The sequence below is a fragment of the Anguilla rostrata genome, chromosome 5, assembly GCF_018555375.3.
Source record: "Anguilla rostrata isolate EN2019 chromosome 5, ASM1855537v3, whole genome shotgun sequence".
NCBI lineage: Eukaryota > Metazoa > Chordata > Actinopteri > Anguilliformes > Anguillidae > Anguilla > Anguilla rostrata.
Genome location: NC_057937.1, coordinates 25,642,403 through 25,661,568, shown reverse-complemented (window position 1 = coordinate 25,661,568; position 19,166 = coordinate 25,642,403). Strand labels below are relative to the sequence as shown.

At 42.5% G+C, this 19,166-nt stretch overlaps 1 protein-coding gene across 1 annotated transcript in view; it reads left to right on the top strand.

Moving 5' to 3' along the window:
- The window catches only part of tmem17 (transmembrane protein 17), a 91,758-nt gene extending 73,020 nt beyond the window's left edge, over positions 1-18,738 (top strand). The window contains exons 4-5 of the mRNA XM_064335677.1: positions 12,713-12,856; positions 18,150-18,738. Coding sequence (XP_064191747.1) covers positions 12,713-12,856; positions 18,150-18,254 — 249 coding nt within the window. The 3' untranslated portion in view covers positions 18,255-18,738. The remainder of the gene's footprint in view (positions 1-12,712; positions 12,857-18,149) is intronic.
- The last annotated feature ends 428 nt before the right edge of the window (positions 18,739-19,166 follow it).

The following is a 19,166-nucleotide window of genomic DNA, read 5'->3' as shown; positions in this document are numbered from 1 at the left end:
ACTTCTTGCCAGAGCTTTCATTTTAACCATCCCCCAGTGATTTTCATGCAGCTCTTTCAGCAGTTTGCTCTGTAATGGAGCTGGTATAACACCTCACAGACCCCACAACACACAATCCCCTTCTACTGTGAGCTCATCTCTCCTAACCCAGTATGGCTTTAGTGCTGTGTCTGTGACATGGTTTGGCCACCCTGTAAGGATGAAGTGCTTCACTCTGGCCAGGATCTGATCGTTGGCTGTCTCTCTAGCTATATCTTTAGCTGTGATGGGCATGACATCAATGAATGATACCCTGAAATCCAAGCTACTCTCTGGACCTTTCTCTTGTAGAGGGAGCCTAGATAAGGCATCTGCATTGCCATGCTGCTGGGAGGATTTGTACTTTATGTCATACTGGTAAGCTGCTAGTATCAAGGACCACCTCAGTAGTCTAGCTGCTGCTAGTGCTGGTACCCCTGTTTTGGGCTCTAATATTTTTACCAGAGGCTTACGGTCTGTGACCAGTCAAAACTTGCAACCATATAGGTAATCGTGGAACTTCATTACCCCAAAAATGAGTCCTAGCGCTTCCTTCTCGATTTGTGCGTAGTTCACCTCTGTTTTGGTGAGTGTGCGTGAAGCATAGGCTATGGGCCTCTCACTACCATCAGGCAGTATATGAGAAATGACCGCCCCCACCCCATAAGGAAACGTGTCACACGTCAAGATCACTGGCAGGTGTGGGTCATAGTGCACTAAAACTGAGGATGAAGACAACTGAGTCTTTGTTTTTTCAAATGCCTGTTGGCACTGTTCTGACCACACCCACTGTTTTTCTTTCTGCAGGAGTTCTGTCATAGGTTTAATGAGTGTGGAGAGATTCTCAATGAACTTGCCATAGTAAGTCAGTAAAGCTAAGTATGCCCTGAGTTCAGTTACATTTTTGGGCACTGGCACATTTGCTATGGCATCTGTCTTGTCCTGCACTGGATGAATGCCCTGCTCATCTATCTTGTGACCTAGGTAAGTGACACTGGATTGGAAGAACGCACATTTGTCTCTGTTCAACTTGAAACCTCTCTCTTTTAGTCTCTGCAGCACCACTTCAACATTATGCAAGTGGTCCTCTGTGTCTTTCCCACTGATAAGTATATCATCCAAAAAACAGACAGTGCTCTGGAGACCTTGTAGGACCTGGTCCATAATACGCTGGAAAATAGCTGGTGCACTGGACACTCCATAAGGCAACCTGTTCATCTGGTAAAGGCCTCTCTGCGTATTTATAGTCAGATACTTCTTAGACTCAGACTCTGTCTCTACCTGCTGGTAGGCCTGCATAAGGTCTAGTTTTGTGAACCGTTTACCGCCTGCTAGTGTTGCAAACAGGTTCTGTGTCTTAGGTAAGGGATACTGATCCACTACTACCCACTCATTCACACCCACTTTGTAATCCCCACATATTCTGACCTTTCCTGTTTTCTTTGGCAGACATACTATAGGGGATGCCCACTCACTGTACTCAATGGGAGTAATAACCCCCTGCTCCTCGAGCTCTACCAGGTGCTTGTCTACTGCCTCTCTGAGTGCGTACGGTACCGGTCTAGCCTTACAGAACTTTGGCACTGCATTGTCTTCTACCCGGACTTTTGCTTGGACCCCTTTTACCAGGCCCAACCCTTCACTAAACACCTCAGCATACTTTTCACAAAGCTGCTCCACCGGACATGACACACGGTTTACCCTGGACCAATCCAGTTTTAGGTACCGGATCCAGTTTCTCCCCATAAGAGTAGGACCGCCCCCCCTTGACACCAGTAACACAGACTTTAGGACTTGGTCCCCACATTTCACTTTAACATCCATTTCACCTAGCACTTGAATGCTTTTACCAGAGTAATCCCTCAACATCACTTTGGATGGACATAGTTTTAACTTTTTGAACCTTTTGTTATACATCCTCTGTGAGATAATGGACATAGCTGCCCCACTGTCTACCTCCATCTTCAGCTTTACCCCGTTTACTCTGACCATTACCATATAGGGTTTTACATACTCACAGTCATCCCTAGATATAGAGAACAGTTCAAAGTCTTTTGCTGACCGTTCCTGCTCCCCTGGCTGTGGTTGCTGTTCGCCAGTCGCTGTAGACTGCAGCCTTATTGTGTCGTCTTGGTCCGATGCAAGATAACGCATCCCCCTGTCTTGTGTAGCGTGCGCTGGTTGGGAGCGTTGCTTTCCACTGGTGACGTGTGTCCCCACAGCTGGTGGTGGTCTCATTCGGCAGGCCCGCTCCAGATGGCCCATCCGCTGGCAGCCCCGGCACTGAAACTCCTTGTACCGACATGTCTGTGGTGTATGCCCGGTCCCCAAACAGTGGTAGCAGGGCTTGGTCTCCCCTTTCTGGCAGTCCGACGTCCTCTGCTGTTGTCATTGTTGTTGACAATGTCTAATACCTTAGCCCATGCTAACGGTTCACCATATGCGGCACTCAAATGTTTTCCTCGTAGATCCTTGTTAGCAACACCATAAACGAGTTGGTCCCGCAGCTGCTCTTCTAACGTAGCCCCAAACTCGAATGTAGCTGCCAGTACTTTCAGTGTAGCAATATACTCGGCTAACGACTCTCCTGCTAGCTGTTTTCTGTTACGAAAGGCATACCTCTCACTAAGCACATTGCGCTTTGGAGCATAAAAGTCTCGTAGTGCTTTCATCAGCTCTTCAAGTGTAGCCTCACCTGGTTTCTTTGGTGCTAGCAGGTCTTTCAGCAAGGTAAACGTTTTCGGACGCACGACTGCCAGAAAAACCGCTCTCTTTCGGTCACTGTGTATTTCGTTGGCCTCCAAAAACTGTGTAAACCGCTCCTCTTATGCGCTGAAACTCTCAATAGCTTTGTCAAAGCATAAGCTGGTCTCTGTGCCGAACACTGCCATGCTATCTCTCGTCGTAACGTTAGCTCTTTTTAGCTCCGCACCGAAAAGGAAAAAAAACACAGCTCTTACTAACTAGCTAACTCGTTCGGTTGGTCATCAATGTAATTTGGGAAATTAACCCAAAAAATAATTATCCAGTCCTCGTCGCCACTTTGTTATGTTCTGAGATTCAGGGTTCTTTTAAATCAATGACTCCGATACCAATTAGCTTTTTAAAGCAACTCACTTTATTGTCCCTTCTCTGTGCACACATATGTCTCTTTCTCTTTTGGCTGCCTCATTAAGACTGAACTCGCCTTGACCTTAGCAGCAGACTACCATTTACATTTTTAACCAATAAAAAGAGAGTAACCAACCAAACAGCCCCCTTCAACTCATAATGACCCCAAACTTTAATGTGTAAACACAAATACACCACATAAGGGATTACAGTTACTTTTTTTGTAATTTAATTACGTAATCCCGTTACATGTAATCCGTTACTCCCCAACTCTGACTGTACCTAACGTTACTTGCAAACATCACGTTGGCAAGCTATATTCTTAGCTGACATATAGAAAATTTGTATGTCTGTCGTGTCTACAACACCCCATTAAAAACACTTTCATATGTAGTAGTAGTCTATGTGAAAAAAGTACCTTTGCGCACAAATTTTTTAATTGTATTTCAGACGCTTGTTTATCATCATAGAATATGGGAAGCATGTAGGTGCCGTGTGTTTTATATAGCGTTCAATTAGCAACCTCATCCCGGTCATGGTTAGTGTGCTTACTTTCTACAATACTGTCAAACTTAATCTACATGCCTATTCTGGAGAAAACATATTGTTTAATCTATCCCACTGAATAATTTGTGGTCATTTCTTTGGTACTTCTTTTATTTTCTGATATGCAAAGATTGCTGGGAAATATGTACAGTGTAAACTGTAAGGTCAGCTAGCTAGCTGAGGAAGAGAGCAAAGAGGAGTCCTTGCTACAACCAAGGTTTATAAAGGTATACCTTATAAACCTAATAAACACAAAACATGGATCTCAGAAGAAAAAACAGAACACAGAGCATGAGAGAAATCTACACAAGTTGCCAGCTCGGGAGCTGAAATTGAAGGAGATTGTTGATAATTATGGAAATGAAGGATTGTTGGATGCCTGTCAAGTCAGTTTTTCAAGGAGACTTCTGTTTCTGATGGTGCCAGCCTGTTATATTTTCAATTGTGCCACTGCGCCGTTTGTCTCAGCAATTGTTTTATATATATATATATAGCTAAGCACCAGTGCTAAATGATAAACATTGATCAGACAGTAAAAGTTCACATAAAGATAACCGTAAAGCACAAGCATTTCTTAAAGGGTTCGTTTGCAGTTATACACCCAGGTCCGCTGTGCTTCTCATCACAAATTATGTGATAAAGTTGCCCCCCCCCCAAAAATCTCTGTCTGCCTCCCAATCACTGCAGTCTAGATCGGGGACTGGTTACGATGTGTGTTTGCATACATGCATGTGTATGCATACCTCTCATAGTCTACATTTATATGCATTACTATTATCAGTTTCTCATAACAAACCCAGTGCAAAAAATTATATTTGAAAAAAACGTGTTTTCAGTGTACAAAAATGCTCACACATGCAAAGCACTATAAGTTATTAAAACTTGCAAAATCTAGGTCTACCATTGAAAGTGCTGATATCAAAATTAGGCCAAGTTACAATACACAATATTGGCTATCTTAGCTAACACTAATTAAACATGCTGTATTCCACAGCAATGCTGCTACCCAATGTTTCCTAACTTATTTGAAGTAACTTGGCCCTGTATTTTTACTTCTTTTTTCTTCTCTCGTCATTCAAACTTAAGTGTCACATAAAAGTATCACATAAAAAATAATGGCCGGATGGAAGAACACATCATTAAATGAATGTTCTAAACACCTGATGAACACTTACACACCTGAAAGCATATGTTTATACTTGTCAAGTTCATTTTACAAAATGTACAAACTGTGAAATTTGCAACATTTCAGATGGTAAAATACTCTAAATACTGTACATACATACATCCATGCATACATAGAATACTTTAATATCCCCATGACCGAAGGTTACGTATGTAACCACGGTTTCATGAATTCCGGATGACCGCCAGGCTGGTGCTCTAATTCCGAATGATACTTCTGTTGCATTCGCATCGAGACGTCATATACCAACAAAGTCATGGCCATGACCTCTGCGTGGTGGCGTCACGCCCCCCTATATAACCGTGCAACCCCACGCAGACATCCTCAAAATCTTCTCGCCCAGAAAAATCCCGAGTGACCATGAGGCCTGGCAGTCATCCGGAATTCATGAAACCGTGGTTACATACGTAACCGTTTCATTTCATTCCTAGACCGCCAGGCCGGTGCTCTAATTTCGGATGACTTATACCAACCACATCACGAGGGATAAGTACATATTCAGAAATCAGAGACTGCGGCTACAGGCAGGATGGCAGATCCTATAGCATGAGGATGAGGCAACATTCACTCTGTAGAATCTGGCAAAGGTGCAAGGTGAGGCCCAGGTCGCTGCAGCACACACCTCCTGCAGGGGCACTCCTTTCAGTACTGCCCATGAAGTAGCCACACTTCTAGTAGAATGGCACAGCACCTTGTTCGGCCGTAGACGGCCACTGGTCTAATATGCCTTACAAATAGTATCCACTATCCAATGGGAGAGCCTCTCCTTAGAGAGGGGGGCACCCTTGGATTTATTTCCATAGTAAACAAAGAGCTGGTCTGTTTGGCGGAATTAGTTGGTAGCCTCTATGTAGCAGCGAAGCGCACGTACAGGGCATAGCTGAGAGCTCAATAGCCTGGTTGATGTGAAATGATGAAACAACCTTTGGCAGGAAGGTCGGGTTAGGTCGGAGCGTTACTCCAGAGTTGTCTGGTCTCCATCGCATACATGCAGGGCTAATGGAAAGAGCGTGTAGCTCACTCACACGCCTTGCAGATGTTATAGCTAGCAGAAAAGCTGTTTTTGCAGAGAGCCACATCAGGTCTGGTGTAGCTAGAGGCTCAAAAGGCTGAGCAGATATGGCCTCTAGTACCATGGGTAGATCCCATGGGGATGCCTGGGGAACTACTATGGGTTTTAAATGTTTAGCGCCCTTTAAGAACAGGCTGACCAGGTAATGATTACCTACTGATCGATTGTTGAGTCTAGCATGCTTAGCAGATATAGTTGAAGCATAGACTTTTAGAGTGCTATATGATTTATTTTCATGCAGGACAGACTGGAGAAAACGGAGAATAGTCTGGACAGAGCAGTTCACTGGATTCTCATTTTGGCGAGCACACCAGTCTGAGAACAGTTTCCACCTGTTAGCATAAGCCCGCCTCGTAGAGGGGGCCCTAGCATTCTTAATGGTCTCCAGCACCGCTGGGTCACAGTTGGTTAAGAAGTTGTTGGGCTCTTCAGAGGCCAGACCCATAGGAGTAGTAAGGATGGGCACGGGTGCCATATCGTGTTGTTCAGTTGAGAAAGTAAATCCACCCTGCACTGTAGGCGCCAGGGTGGCCCTTGGAGGAGGCTGAGGAGCACTGGAAACCAAGTGCTCAGGGGCCAGTAGGGGGCTACCAGGAGAAGCCAGTGGCTGCATTGTTTCATCCTGTGTAGCGTTGCCATAATCAACGGGAATGGGGGGAACGCGTAGAGTAGAGTGTTCGGCCAGTCGTGGCTCAGGGCATCCTGGCCCAGAGGGCTGGGGGGTCCCCATATTGAATACCACTCCGGGCACTGTGTGGAGTCCTGTGAGGCAAACAGGTCCACTTGTGCCATTCCGAACCGTTGCCAAATTTTTGCCTCCACATCCGGGTGGAGTTTCCACTCCCCTGGGTGGATCTGCTGTCTGGACAGATAATCTGCTGCGTTGTTCTGAGCCCCTGGTAGATGCAGGGCTCTGGGGGAGGCCAGTCTTTGAAATGCCCATGTTAGCACTTGATGTGCTATTGCCAGGGAGCTCCCTGACCTAACGCCGCCTTGATGGTTGATGTGAAACACTGTTGAAGTGTTGTCCGATCTCACCAGCACATGTTTTCCCATGAGGAGATAGATAGTCCCAGTCTGGTAGTATGGGCTACTGTGTTCACAGTGTGGCGGACTGCCATCTGGCGTGTGGGCGCGCAGATAAGCCAGTCGTCCAAGTATGTCAGAATCTTTAGACCTTGCACTCTGAGAGGAGAGAGAGCCGCCCCCATGCAACCTGTGAACACTCTGGGGGCTAAGGAAAGGCTGAACGGGAGAATGGCAAACTGGTAAGCGTGGCCTTTGAAGGCAAAGCGCATTAGTTTCCTGTGCTCTGTCAGGATAGGGATGTGGAAGTACGCATCCTTCAGGTCTACTGCGGTGAACCACTCTCCTGCGGCTGCGGGATGAAGAACGTCCGTGGCCCGCAACATATGGAAGGGATATCTCTTGAGGAACTTGTTGAGATCCCTTAAATCAAGAACAGGATGGAAACTGCTATCCTTTTTTGGAACTAGAAAATATCTGGAATAAAATCCACTGTGCTGTTCTGAGGGTGTTACCCTTGTTACAGCACCTTTTTGCAGGAGCGACTCTATCTCCTGTTCGAGGGCTTTGGCCTGGGCTGGGTCTGAGACAACTGTGGTCTTGACCCCAGAGAAAGCGGGGGGGGGCGGTGACCGAACTGCAGCTTGTAACTCCTTGAAATTGTGGATCGAACTCATGGGTCGTCCGTCTGGGATTCCCAATAAAGCATGTGCTGTTGCTGGAAGTGCCCGGTCACCAACCCCTGTGTTTCAGGGGTTTGTGCCTAGCTTCCCTGGCTTCTTGCGGGGGGGCGACGAGCGCCGGCTGACGGCCGGGGAAAGTATGGGGATGGTCCCATGTTTGTATAACACCGTTCAGCAGTTGCTGTGTGGTCGTGGGAAAACCGAGCGGTGAACTGTGCCCTGGTCTTGGTTTCCTCTGAACTTCTCTCAAGTGCCTGTTGGGCAGCTGGACCAAAGATCTGGCCAGGCACCACTGGGAGGTCGCGAAGCGTTCTCTTTGCCTGTTCTGGTAGAGCTGACTGGGCCAATCATACCTGGCATCGGGTCACCGTAAGCAGCGACATCAGTTCCCTTGTAATGAGGGCAAATGCCTGTAATGCAACGTCATAGGTTTATGACGTCATAACGTCTGGTTTAGACCAGACTCCATTTCAGACTCCTGAATGGTTTGTGCCTGGGCCAGCAACACCCAAGAAAGGGAATTTCCCATCCAGGCCATTCTGGCTGCTGTGTCATAGGAGCGAGTGAGAAGGTCATCTGTCATGTGGCACCGGGGCCGGGGACAGTGTGCCTCTGCACGGAGGGCTTCGTCAGGAGGGATAGCCAGTGCTGCTATGTTTGGGTCGACAGCGGGCATCTTTTCCAACACATAGGCAGCTGCATCTTTCATAGAGGCAAGGATGCGCCTGTCACTGGTATGGTGCTTCAGGGAACCACGCGGGTCTGCCCAGCACCGCTGAAGTTCGGTACGGTAATCCTGCGAAGTGGGCATAGAAAATGGTGGCACCAGCGTGACACGGCAGAAAAATCTGTTGGAGTCAGTGATTGCAACCTGGGGGTCATCACTACTCATCTTAGCCAACTCCGCTCGTAATATAGCTCTTAAAGAGACAGAATGTTCATCGCCCTCTTCAGTCGCAGAGCAGGACTCCGCATTGGAGCCCTGGTTAGATTCCCTATCAGTCCGTGATACAGACTCACTAGGGGGGCTGTCGTGATAGAACTGTGAACAAGAAGCCGTAGTGGACAGTTCATCCTGCTCACGGAGTTCCGCTGCACCAGCTCCAGCAGACACAGCCGGAGTAGGGCTGGTCTGATGAGCTGGGTTAGAAAGTCCCTGTAGGAGTTCTTGCATTGCTGCCGTCTGGGCAGCAAGTGATTTAATCTGGCAGTATAAATCTAGTAGATTTTCTACTGCGTTTGGTATTAGCACCCCCTTCAGAGGCCATGCTGCGGCGTTTCAGGGATTGCTGGGGCCCCATCATGAATTGTTACAGATGGGGGCAAGCGAGAGGAGACCTCTGCCAATCTAGCCTCTCTTAGCTCAATGGACATAGTACGGCAATTCACGCAAGCCTCATCAGTAAGAGCCTCTTTAAGATGATCGCTGCCGAGACAGTCAGCGCAAGCATCGTGACCATCCCCAAGGAACATTGGGGAGTTGTACTGAACACGTGGGAAGCATGTAAGGAAGTGTAATTATAGCTGATATAGGAATATGCTGTCAAAAGAAGCGGGTAGCACTCTCTTGAGCTAGTTTAATAATTAGCTAAACACCGGGGAGGTCACTGGCGTAGCTATTATGCGAGCCGGAAAATAAAAACTAGTCCTCACAGTGGGAAAAACGCAGTAGTGAGCTAGCAAGTGATTGAAAAAGTTCAGTCCCGGTAGAGTGAAACCACTCCTGGGGCTTACATTCGATATAACCAGCAGTTAATGCCGCGAGAAACACAGCAACTGTAATAACCAGTGGCAGTGAAACAGACACGCTTCCCTTAATTCAGTCGACAAAGACACTAGCCCACACCGCGGAAAACGCTGAGTTTGGTTTAGTGAAAAGTTCTGCCTTGGTAGAGCGAGAACACTCACGGGGCTGAAGCCGGTACTAAGATAGCAAAAAACCGGAGGATGCTAGTTAGAATACTGCGTATATGTCGAAAAACAGACAGCTACAGTAACGAATAACGTTATCCAAAAATTGGAAAAACGATGTAGGCTACTTACCGAGGCCGGAGTTAGCGAACTAACTCACCAAGGTAATGTGGGAAGCGGTCAACAAACTGTTTCAGCCACAGCCTTTAGAGGACAGAAAACCGAAGCTCTAACTTAGCAGTCGCAAAAAAAAAGGCGAAATTCTTGATATCTTGCTAATTAGCGAGAAGTAAAAAGGGTCTGCGTGGGGTTGCACGGTTATATAGGGGGCGTGATGCCACCACGCAGAGGTCATGGCCATGACTTTGTTGGTATACGATGTCTCGATGCGAATGCAACAGAAGTATCATTCGGAATTAGAGCACCGGCCTGGCGGTCGAGGAATGAAATGAAAATATATGTTTATAGTATGTGTAGCATTATTCCTTAGATTGTTTTTATTTGTTTTATCTTTTAATATTTTATACATTCTTACTATAAAAAAATAGTTTTAATATAAATACTGAAGGGCCGTCTGGGTAGTCTAGAAGTATAAGCACTCGCCTACCACCGCAGAGACTCAGGTTCAATCCCCGGCAGCGGTACTTTCAGCTTGGTCAGACGTTCCTACGAACACAATTGGCAGTGTTCGCAGATGGGAAGCCGGTGAGGGTATGAGTCTTGACCGTTGCATTAGCGACTCCTGCTGGTTGGTTGGGGCGCCTGTTCCGCAGGGAGGGGATCTGGGGGAGATAGCTTGAACCTCCGCATGCGTTACGCTCTCCCAGTGAAACTCCTCGCTGTCAGGTGAAAAGAAGCGTCTGGCGACTCCACATGTATCAGAGGAGGCATGTGGTAGTCTACACCCTCCCCAGACCGACAGAGGATAGCGCATCGACCAGGACTGTGATACACACGGGGAATTGGTATAATGACTAAATTGGGGAGAAAATGGTAGAAAATGGCATATATATATATATATATATATATATATATAAATGCTGAGAATTTGTAAGAAAATCTGAATTTTTCAGAAATTCAGCTCACCTTAGTAATTCATATCATTGATATCATGATATCAAAAATGCACCAAAATTGCAGATTGCCCTCTATATTGAAACTACAACAACGGTCGCGTTTCTGGCTACAGAAAGCCGTTGTAATTTCAATATGGCAATTTGTGAGCAACTTCCTTTTTTAAAGCACATACCAGCTTCAAAATCCACAGTTGAGATATCAATGGGTGAAATTTATCTCGTAGAACAAAACATGAAACTCTCTTCGGCTTACGTTAGCTCAGACTTTATTTTCTGCAGAAAACAAAATCCGTATGGGAAAAAATTATTGGAAATCTGACGAGGGACCCCATGACTCAAAAATGTGAATTTACTTCCAGATTTTAGGACTACAAACTGAAACAAGAGTATTGTTTTTTCGGCTATCGGCATGTTTAGTTTTTTGTTAGCCTACATTTTTAATCTCTGTTCATTTCCTCTCTAACTCCTATCCTGTGGTGGCTGGCTAATTGCTCTCCTGCGCAGAGCATTATTTATTGCATTTTTTAAAATTTGCTTGAATTTGTGGCTGTTGTATGTGTTTGTGTGTATTGCATCCTTATGAATTACATTGACAGATTGGTGCATGTTCGTGAATTGTGAATGCTGTATGCCGTGCTGTCTGAATGGACTTTTTTATTATTTGGGCCAAGTTAATTATTTTCTCTTAAGGAACGTACTTCTGGGATGGACTTATGAATTGAATTGTGCTATACTTATTTGTGTTTTTGTGATTTTGTGAATTTGTGTTCCCTTAAGCCTTGAATTTATTTTGACTTAAAAGAAACTGCTCAGAAAACTTAAAACTCTTTTTTAAATAGTGTAATCTTAAAGTTTTCATATTTAGTACGTGGTTGGAAATCCTTTGCATTCAATGACTGCCTGAAGTCTGCGATCCATAGTTGTGACCAGACGCTGGGTATATTCCCTGATGATGCTCTGCCTGGCATCATCAGGGAAGAAGAATACCGAAGAAGAATGCGAACCATGCAAAAAAACAAAACAAATATACCAGCACACTGCTTATTAGCTCTCAATCGTGATAAATTTTTTTTATATGCTGTGAAAGACAACGTTTTTACCAGCCTATGTCTGGTAAAGTTGATCATGTGAATACACCTGTATAAAACAACAAGTGTGATTAATCTGCATGCATGTATCATTTCACAAAAAAGGACTTCAGATTGACATTTTAATCCTGCTGAAATAAATAGATTCATGAGTTAGATTGCTATAGAAATATCAGTTCCTCAAATATTATAAAATGAACAAGTGAGCAATATTACATCTAGTATGTTTTAATGTACATGAAGCATCTTCAGAGAATATCATTCATTCATTATACATCATGAATTCAGCTTATTTCACAACACAATTGTACAATATATTCAGTACAGGTTAATGCTCAGCTCATCTGCCCATATGACTTTGTTCCAGAATGCTACAGATTTTAGTGTACTTTTTATCTCTAACTTGGACATTCTGTTATTGAGGCTTACCATTGGTTTGTACCTTATGGTTAACCCTCTGAGGTTATGCTTTTGTAGTCTTCTCTCTATGGTATTCTGCCTACATTCTGGAGAGTATTCATAGTCTGTTCAGCCATTGAAAATAGGTTTTTGTTCACAGTTGAAGGGATTCGGTTTACCAGGTTGTTTGCTACTTCTGAGCTCACCAGCGTGTTCTTTCTTCTTAACAATGTCCGATCACAGCTGGTCAAGATTCAACTGAGCAGCCTATTGCCCAATTAATAAAATGGTGGAACTATGTATAAAAAGTGCTGTAATTCCTACACAGATTGCCTGATATGGATGAGAAACGCCCTCAAATTAAAGCTGACAGTTTGCACTTTAACCTCATTCATTGTTTCATTTCAAATCCAATGTGCTGGAGTACCGAGCCAAAACAACAAAAATTGTATCAATGTCCAAACACTTTCAGACTGCATTGTATATTTATATCAAAAACAGTACAACATTTAAAGAGAAACATTTATGAAATTACAATTAAAGTAAATTTTCCTCAAAAGGATCTTACATGCCTTTATGTCTGCTCCTTGTGACAGGTTCCAGAGTTGGCTGGTTTCTGGCTGCTGAGTCTTCTATTGCAGTTCCCTTTAGTTCTGTTCCAGCTCTTCAATGAAGCCATTCTCGTCCAGCCCTTGGAGAGAGGGATTCATATAGTCCTGGGTTTGTTTATACTAACACAGGTGAGCGTGTCATTTTTCTCACTAGCTTTAACTCTGTGATAAATTATTTACAAAATATATCCAAACCATATATAGGTAAAGCCTGTCAACAGCAATCGCAATCCCATCATTTGAACAAACTGCAAATATTTCTTAATTAGGTGCTTTTCATGTTTAGAGGGATTATTTACCCTGTTAAGCCATATGTCTGAAATATTTTTGCAATCCACAACGAAACAAATTCCCATGTTGATGCATTGTGCTTATTGAGCTATATTGCACATAATTACATTAATTAACAGGTAACAATTAGGTTCATCAATAGGTTCCTAATTAGGTTGTTGAACACGTATTTAATTTCTTTCATAATTTTTACTTAAAATTATTAACACAATGCAGGTTTGACTCAGTATCTTTGACTTCTTCATTATCTTCCAGATGGTTAGTTTGTCAGGTCAAGTGTCCACACTTCACTACTTAGGAGCCTATTTATTCACCTCAGTCTTTAAAATGAAGTTTTACCAGTTTTTATGCATTTGTTTGCAATATAACACAATAAGAAATGTGGCTTAAGAGGGTAAATTATCCCTCCAAACCTGAAAAGCACCAAATTAAGAAAAATAATAGCTTGTTAAAATACTGGGATTGTGACTGGTTGGAACGAAAGCGAGCATACACAGGGGAGCCCTAGGACCAAGTTTGGGGACCCCTGATTTAAGTTATCGAGTGGCTAAAGTATCAATTCCCCTTGTTCTCTGGGCCTTAATTGGCAATTGATTGAAAGGAAATCACAAAGATCCACAGGCACAGACAATGCAGTCCCTTGAAAATTTAATTTGACACCCCTGCTCATGGGAGTGCTGGCCATGCATCTAAACAGAAAAATCAAATTTCAGTATACGCTCATTGGGTTAATACAAAACATGCTAAGACGCTCAGATTGATTGGAACAATTAAGTGATTAATTGATTAATCATATGATTTTATTGAACTGTTGTTCTCAATGAGCATCTTATTAATACATTAGTTTAAGCCGGCAGAACTACTCAAAAGAATACTGTTGACACAGGACAGAGCAATAAGTGGAGGGTGAAATAGCCCATAATTTAGGAGAAATATATTACAGGAAAATCGACACTTTGGAAAAATGATCAGGATCTAAAATGTTTTGAGCAATTAATAACCATCTCAGAATTCCAGTGATGTTTTTTGATCAATTAAATCAGTTTATTAGCTTGATTGTTGTAACCATAATAATTTTCCAAAAAGACCTGGGTCAAATGCAGATACTAATCAAATCATTTTCATTTCAAATATTTGTTATGTGTATTTCAGTTTGTTATGTGTATTTGTTCTGTATAATTACTTCAAATACTTTTGCAATCATATTTCAAATTAAATTTTATTTATTTCAATTGGATGAAATAAGACAGTTTCTCTAAATTAGCCATTAACTTCCCCCTTTTCTGAGCTCAATCATACAGAAACGTTATGCAAAGTGGCGGTCACACAAACACGTCTTTGCTAGTTTCAGACTGATGCAGTTGTCATTGTCCCGTCCAGCGGCCACGTTGTTTAAATAGCAGATTAACTTGCGCCCATGTGGGCGGGTTGGTGTTAAGATGAGGTGTGGTCAGGTGCATTGTTGGTGTATGGCTATTTTGATGCACCTGAAAGCATTTGCACTAAGACCAAGAAGAACGTGATCTGAAGACATAGCGCAGTTGATTCATTCTTATTCTAATTTACATAGGTGGTTGCACAATGGCACAATGCATGTACACCCTTCTGTGTGTTACACACAGGGGCATGCACAAACATGCATTCAATTTTAAATATTACAATGTGAAAGATTATTAGTGTATATAAAAAAATACACTAATAAAAAAATACAACAGATGTAATGGTTAGTTGGAATATTGATCCAGATTAGGTAAATGCAGTAATGACAAATAAAATTGGCTAATTATTTGATCAACTCTTGTTAAACCAGAGTTTGTACCAGATCATTACAAGACCTTGAAAGCTAAACAAAACATCACTTGTTGAACTTTTTTGTTGTTAATATTTGTGCATTTGCTCATTGGTTTGCTCAGCCACATGAATTACCTGATTGGAGAACAGTGGCAGGAAATACCTGTCACTCAACAATCCTGACAAGTTGTAACAAAGATATGTCAACTCCTGGCTGATTAGCTGGAAATGAATGCCTGCTCAAATACCTTCCCCATTGCTGTGAATTTAAGTCACAGCTGTGCTGCATTTAAAAAAAATTTTTTTAGGAGTGGGTAATTTCTGTGTCCTGTCCCCTAAGTTCAATTGGAGGCATATCCCAATCGACTGTAAGTTTGCCATACATACAGTTACCTATATTGGCCAACTATGGCATTCCTGTAATCTTCCAGGGAACCCACCCTGGAGGATTGGCTGTTAGGGGACAATGGCTATCCATTGAAGACATGGATGATTGCACCTTGTATAATTCCTGCAACAGTGCATGAATTGTCATTCAATCAAAAACTGACAAAACCACGCATAGTAATAGAGAGGACATTTGAAGTGCTGAAACTGCTCTTCAGAAGTTTGGATGAGTCAGGTGGAACGTTACAAAGATTAATTTAAATTTGACCTTTTTTACACTATTTTTAAAATCACATTTTTAAAATTACAGTAACTAGGTTTCATACTTTAAGAAATTGGAGCCATGCTAATTTCACTCCATAAAAAAAAGATTTTAAATAGCTTTGGTGGAACCCTGTTGCCATATATTGTCTGCTCCCATGCTTTAACCTTGTACATGTGTTGGTCTGTTTCATCAGCAATAAAGTTTTCTTTTTTTTCTTTTTGCAGCCTTGCTAGATTCACCATTATATTAGCAATCTGCTATGGTGCAGAAGGAATATGGACCAAGTCACTGTAATGTATTTTGAAGGCCGTGAAATTCAGTTTGCGGGCGCTGCCATGTTGTACAAATTGGACCCAGAGACTGCGCAGTAGGCGAAGGGGGTACTCTTATATGGGCATGAACTTGGGTCTTCCACAGCGTGAGATACAGTGACTTCAAAGTGACACAAACTGTCCCTGTTCGTCTACAAAATATTACAATCTTGTCCAAATAACACAATAACCTAACTAATCGGCACATGGGGAGACATTAGATGAAGAAAAAAAACACCAATTGCGACTGCATTGTTACCATTGACTTGCATTGAAACTGGTAGTTGAAACACCTATGCTAGAGTCAACTGAACTGACGCGAATGAGCAACGTCTCTTCACAAAATCAGGAAGTGAGTTTCGAAAACGCTTGGTGCCTACACTGGTGGCTTTAAAGGGAATTGGAGATGACACTGGTTTATCATATGTTAAGCCCAAGACACACCTGTTATTAAGTGACAAAGCTCCACCCATTTGAACCTTGCGCCTTACTTTGCACTAAAATTATCTGTTGTTAAACTAGCAAAAGTACATTTGGGCACTTTCTAAATGCACTTGTGCCTTGCACTTTAGACCATGTGCCAAGTTTGTTAAAATAGAACCCTCTATGTGTATTGATCATCTGACTCAAACACCAGTCTTGAAAATCTGCAACTTTGTGGGCTCCACCCTCTGTCATTGGGGGGAATAACAAGTCTGATAATTGAGTAAACCTGAGGTTAAGCAGGCAATCAGTACATCTACATAAAGGGCCTGCTTAAGTGCACCAGTGTGGAGCATTTGCAGTGTTGTTGGAATGCCATGCTTTTTTTGACCTGTACTTGCCCAGCCATGATTTTGCACTTTACAAAATCTTCAAAGTCATGACACAGCAATAAGATGCTGAAAGCCTGAAGAGACTAATGATCCTAATGTGCAAATACCCTGTGGATATACCTAAGCTGGTTAACATGACAGTTCAGTGTCCCTGTGGATATACCCAAGATGGTAAACATTGATAAAAGAGCATAACTGTCGGGATGCGTGCGTGGGGTTAGGACCCAAATGCGGAGGGGGAAAAACTCAAAACTCCAAAAGGGTAGGACAAAAGACTTTACTTAACAAAAGGGAACACAAGGGAACAAAAGGCCTCGCAGGGCAACTCTTCAAACATAAAGGAGAACTTCAAAAATACAAAACACAGAAAATCCAAAATCCAAAAGCGCGTGGAAACAGAACACGGCAGGAACACATAGGGCAGGAACGTGATCAGAGGCATGACACAACCAACAAGGATCCAGCACCTGAGTCCAGGAGACGGGAACTTAAATAGACAGACACTGACGAGACACAGGAGGGCACCATGAACAATCAGGCCACGGAAAGGGAAGGGAAAACGAGACAGCCAGAAAACAATGATTAGACAATTGAAAACGATCATACAATTAAACAGGGGGGAACAGGACACAAAACAGAAGTGCCGCCATCTGGCGGCCCAACAAGGGAAACACAGACAGGAAAATGACAGGGTGTGACAGAACCATGACAATAACATGGGAATTACTATAAAATACAACCGTTCAAGTTTGACATGAAACAAGTATATTTTTTGCATAAGGCCCCTCTAACACACTGAAGGTAAATCAATAACAGTAATGAGCATTGACATGGGTAATAGCGATGGGTATGAGTATAGTTGTTAGTCACAATGCTGGGGACCAGAGATAAGTATCTGGAATTAAGAGTTGCAGGGTGAGATCAGGCACAATAATTTCACATTTTCATAGTTGCAACCTTATCATAGTTAATGCTTCATCTTTGTAGCCAGAATTGATAATTAAACTATTTCTAAATACCAGTCCCCATACAATAATTTTATTTGTACATGTATTTTCTCCATAAATAATGGAAAGAAATGCATTTCAATGGCCATGAAATATTTGTGGACGGAGTGTAGCACAGTGGGTAAGGAACTGGGCTTGTAACTGAAAGCTCGCAGGTTCGATTCCCGGGTAGGACACTGCCGTTGTACCCTTGAGCAAGGTACTTAACCGAAATTGCTTCAGTATATATTCAGCTGTATAAATGGATACAATGTAAAAATGCTATGTAAAAGTTGTGTAAGTCGCTCTGGATAAGAGCGTCTGCTAAATGCCTGTAATTTTTTTAAATTTAATTTGAAATGATTGTTTGACCCCTGTCTGGTTCCAAACAGTGATTTAATTCTGTTGATAAGGTTAATTCTGTTCATAAATTTCATCTGACCGGTTCAACTTATATTTCAACTTATATAGATAAAGAAAAATGTATTGTTTTCTGTTTTGAAAATGTGTGTACCTTTTTGTTTGGTTTTATTTATTTTTCTGCTCTCTAATGCATGCATTGTCTTGTTCCCCCAGGCTCTTTCTGGGTTTGTGGCACTTCGTGCAATGGTCAGACATACCGAGAACCACTTCCACCTCAGACAATTTGATGGACTCCAGGAGTTAAGACTTGATCAGTAGTCACTGCTTCATTTCAGTTGGAAAAGGATGTCAGCATGCTCTGGCACTTCTGGAATTTTGGTTTTCCATGCTCTGGTTTTGCAACCTCAATCAAATTTTCTCCCACCTGCATAAATAGCATTTTCTCAACATTCTTTCATATCCACTCTGCTTGTCCTTAATGCTAATTTGTAAAATTTATTGTGTTTTTAAGCTGTGGTTTGAAAATGCATTATATTGCTATTTTGGCTTTATTTGTATGATGTTACATTAAAGCACTTTAATACCTCTTTCCTGCATGCACACCTTGCTTCTCTTGTTCACTTTGAGCTGCAGAACCTTGTAATTTAGAGATTAAACACTGCATATGTTGTCAAACAGATATACAGTTTCCAGCACACTTCACTTTTAAACACCATACACCTTTGTATTAAGACTTTGTACTTTTGACACCTTATGAAAAATTTTGTACTGAGATGGATGAATTAAATGTGCTACAAGCAAATGTTGCTGTCAACTTGTATTTGAAACCCACCATTATCTATACATTTTAAGCAATTTAAGTGTGAACCCTAATGAAATGCTTCCCCTTGTGTCAATAAATAGTAGTTACTTTTGACTGGGTGCATCTGCATGTCCAGTTGACATCATTAGGGACTATAAAAAAAACTTGTTAGTACAAGTTTCCTTCTCCCAGTACTACACTGCAGAACCTTAAAAATCTGTTAAATCGCCTAATTACCACAAGGGAAGCTTTCATGTGTTAATGTCTGTGTGTCATGGTGCGGTGGAGGGTTAGGACCCAAATGCAGAGGGGAAAAACTCAAACTCCAAAAAAAGGTAAGAACAAAAGACTTTACTAAACAAAAGGGAACACAAGGGGAACAAAAGGCCTCGCAGAGCAACTCTTCAAAATAAAGGAAAACTTCTGAA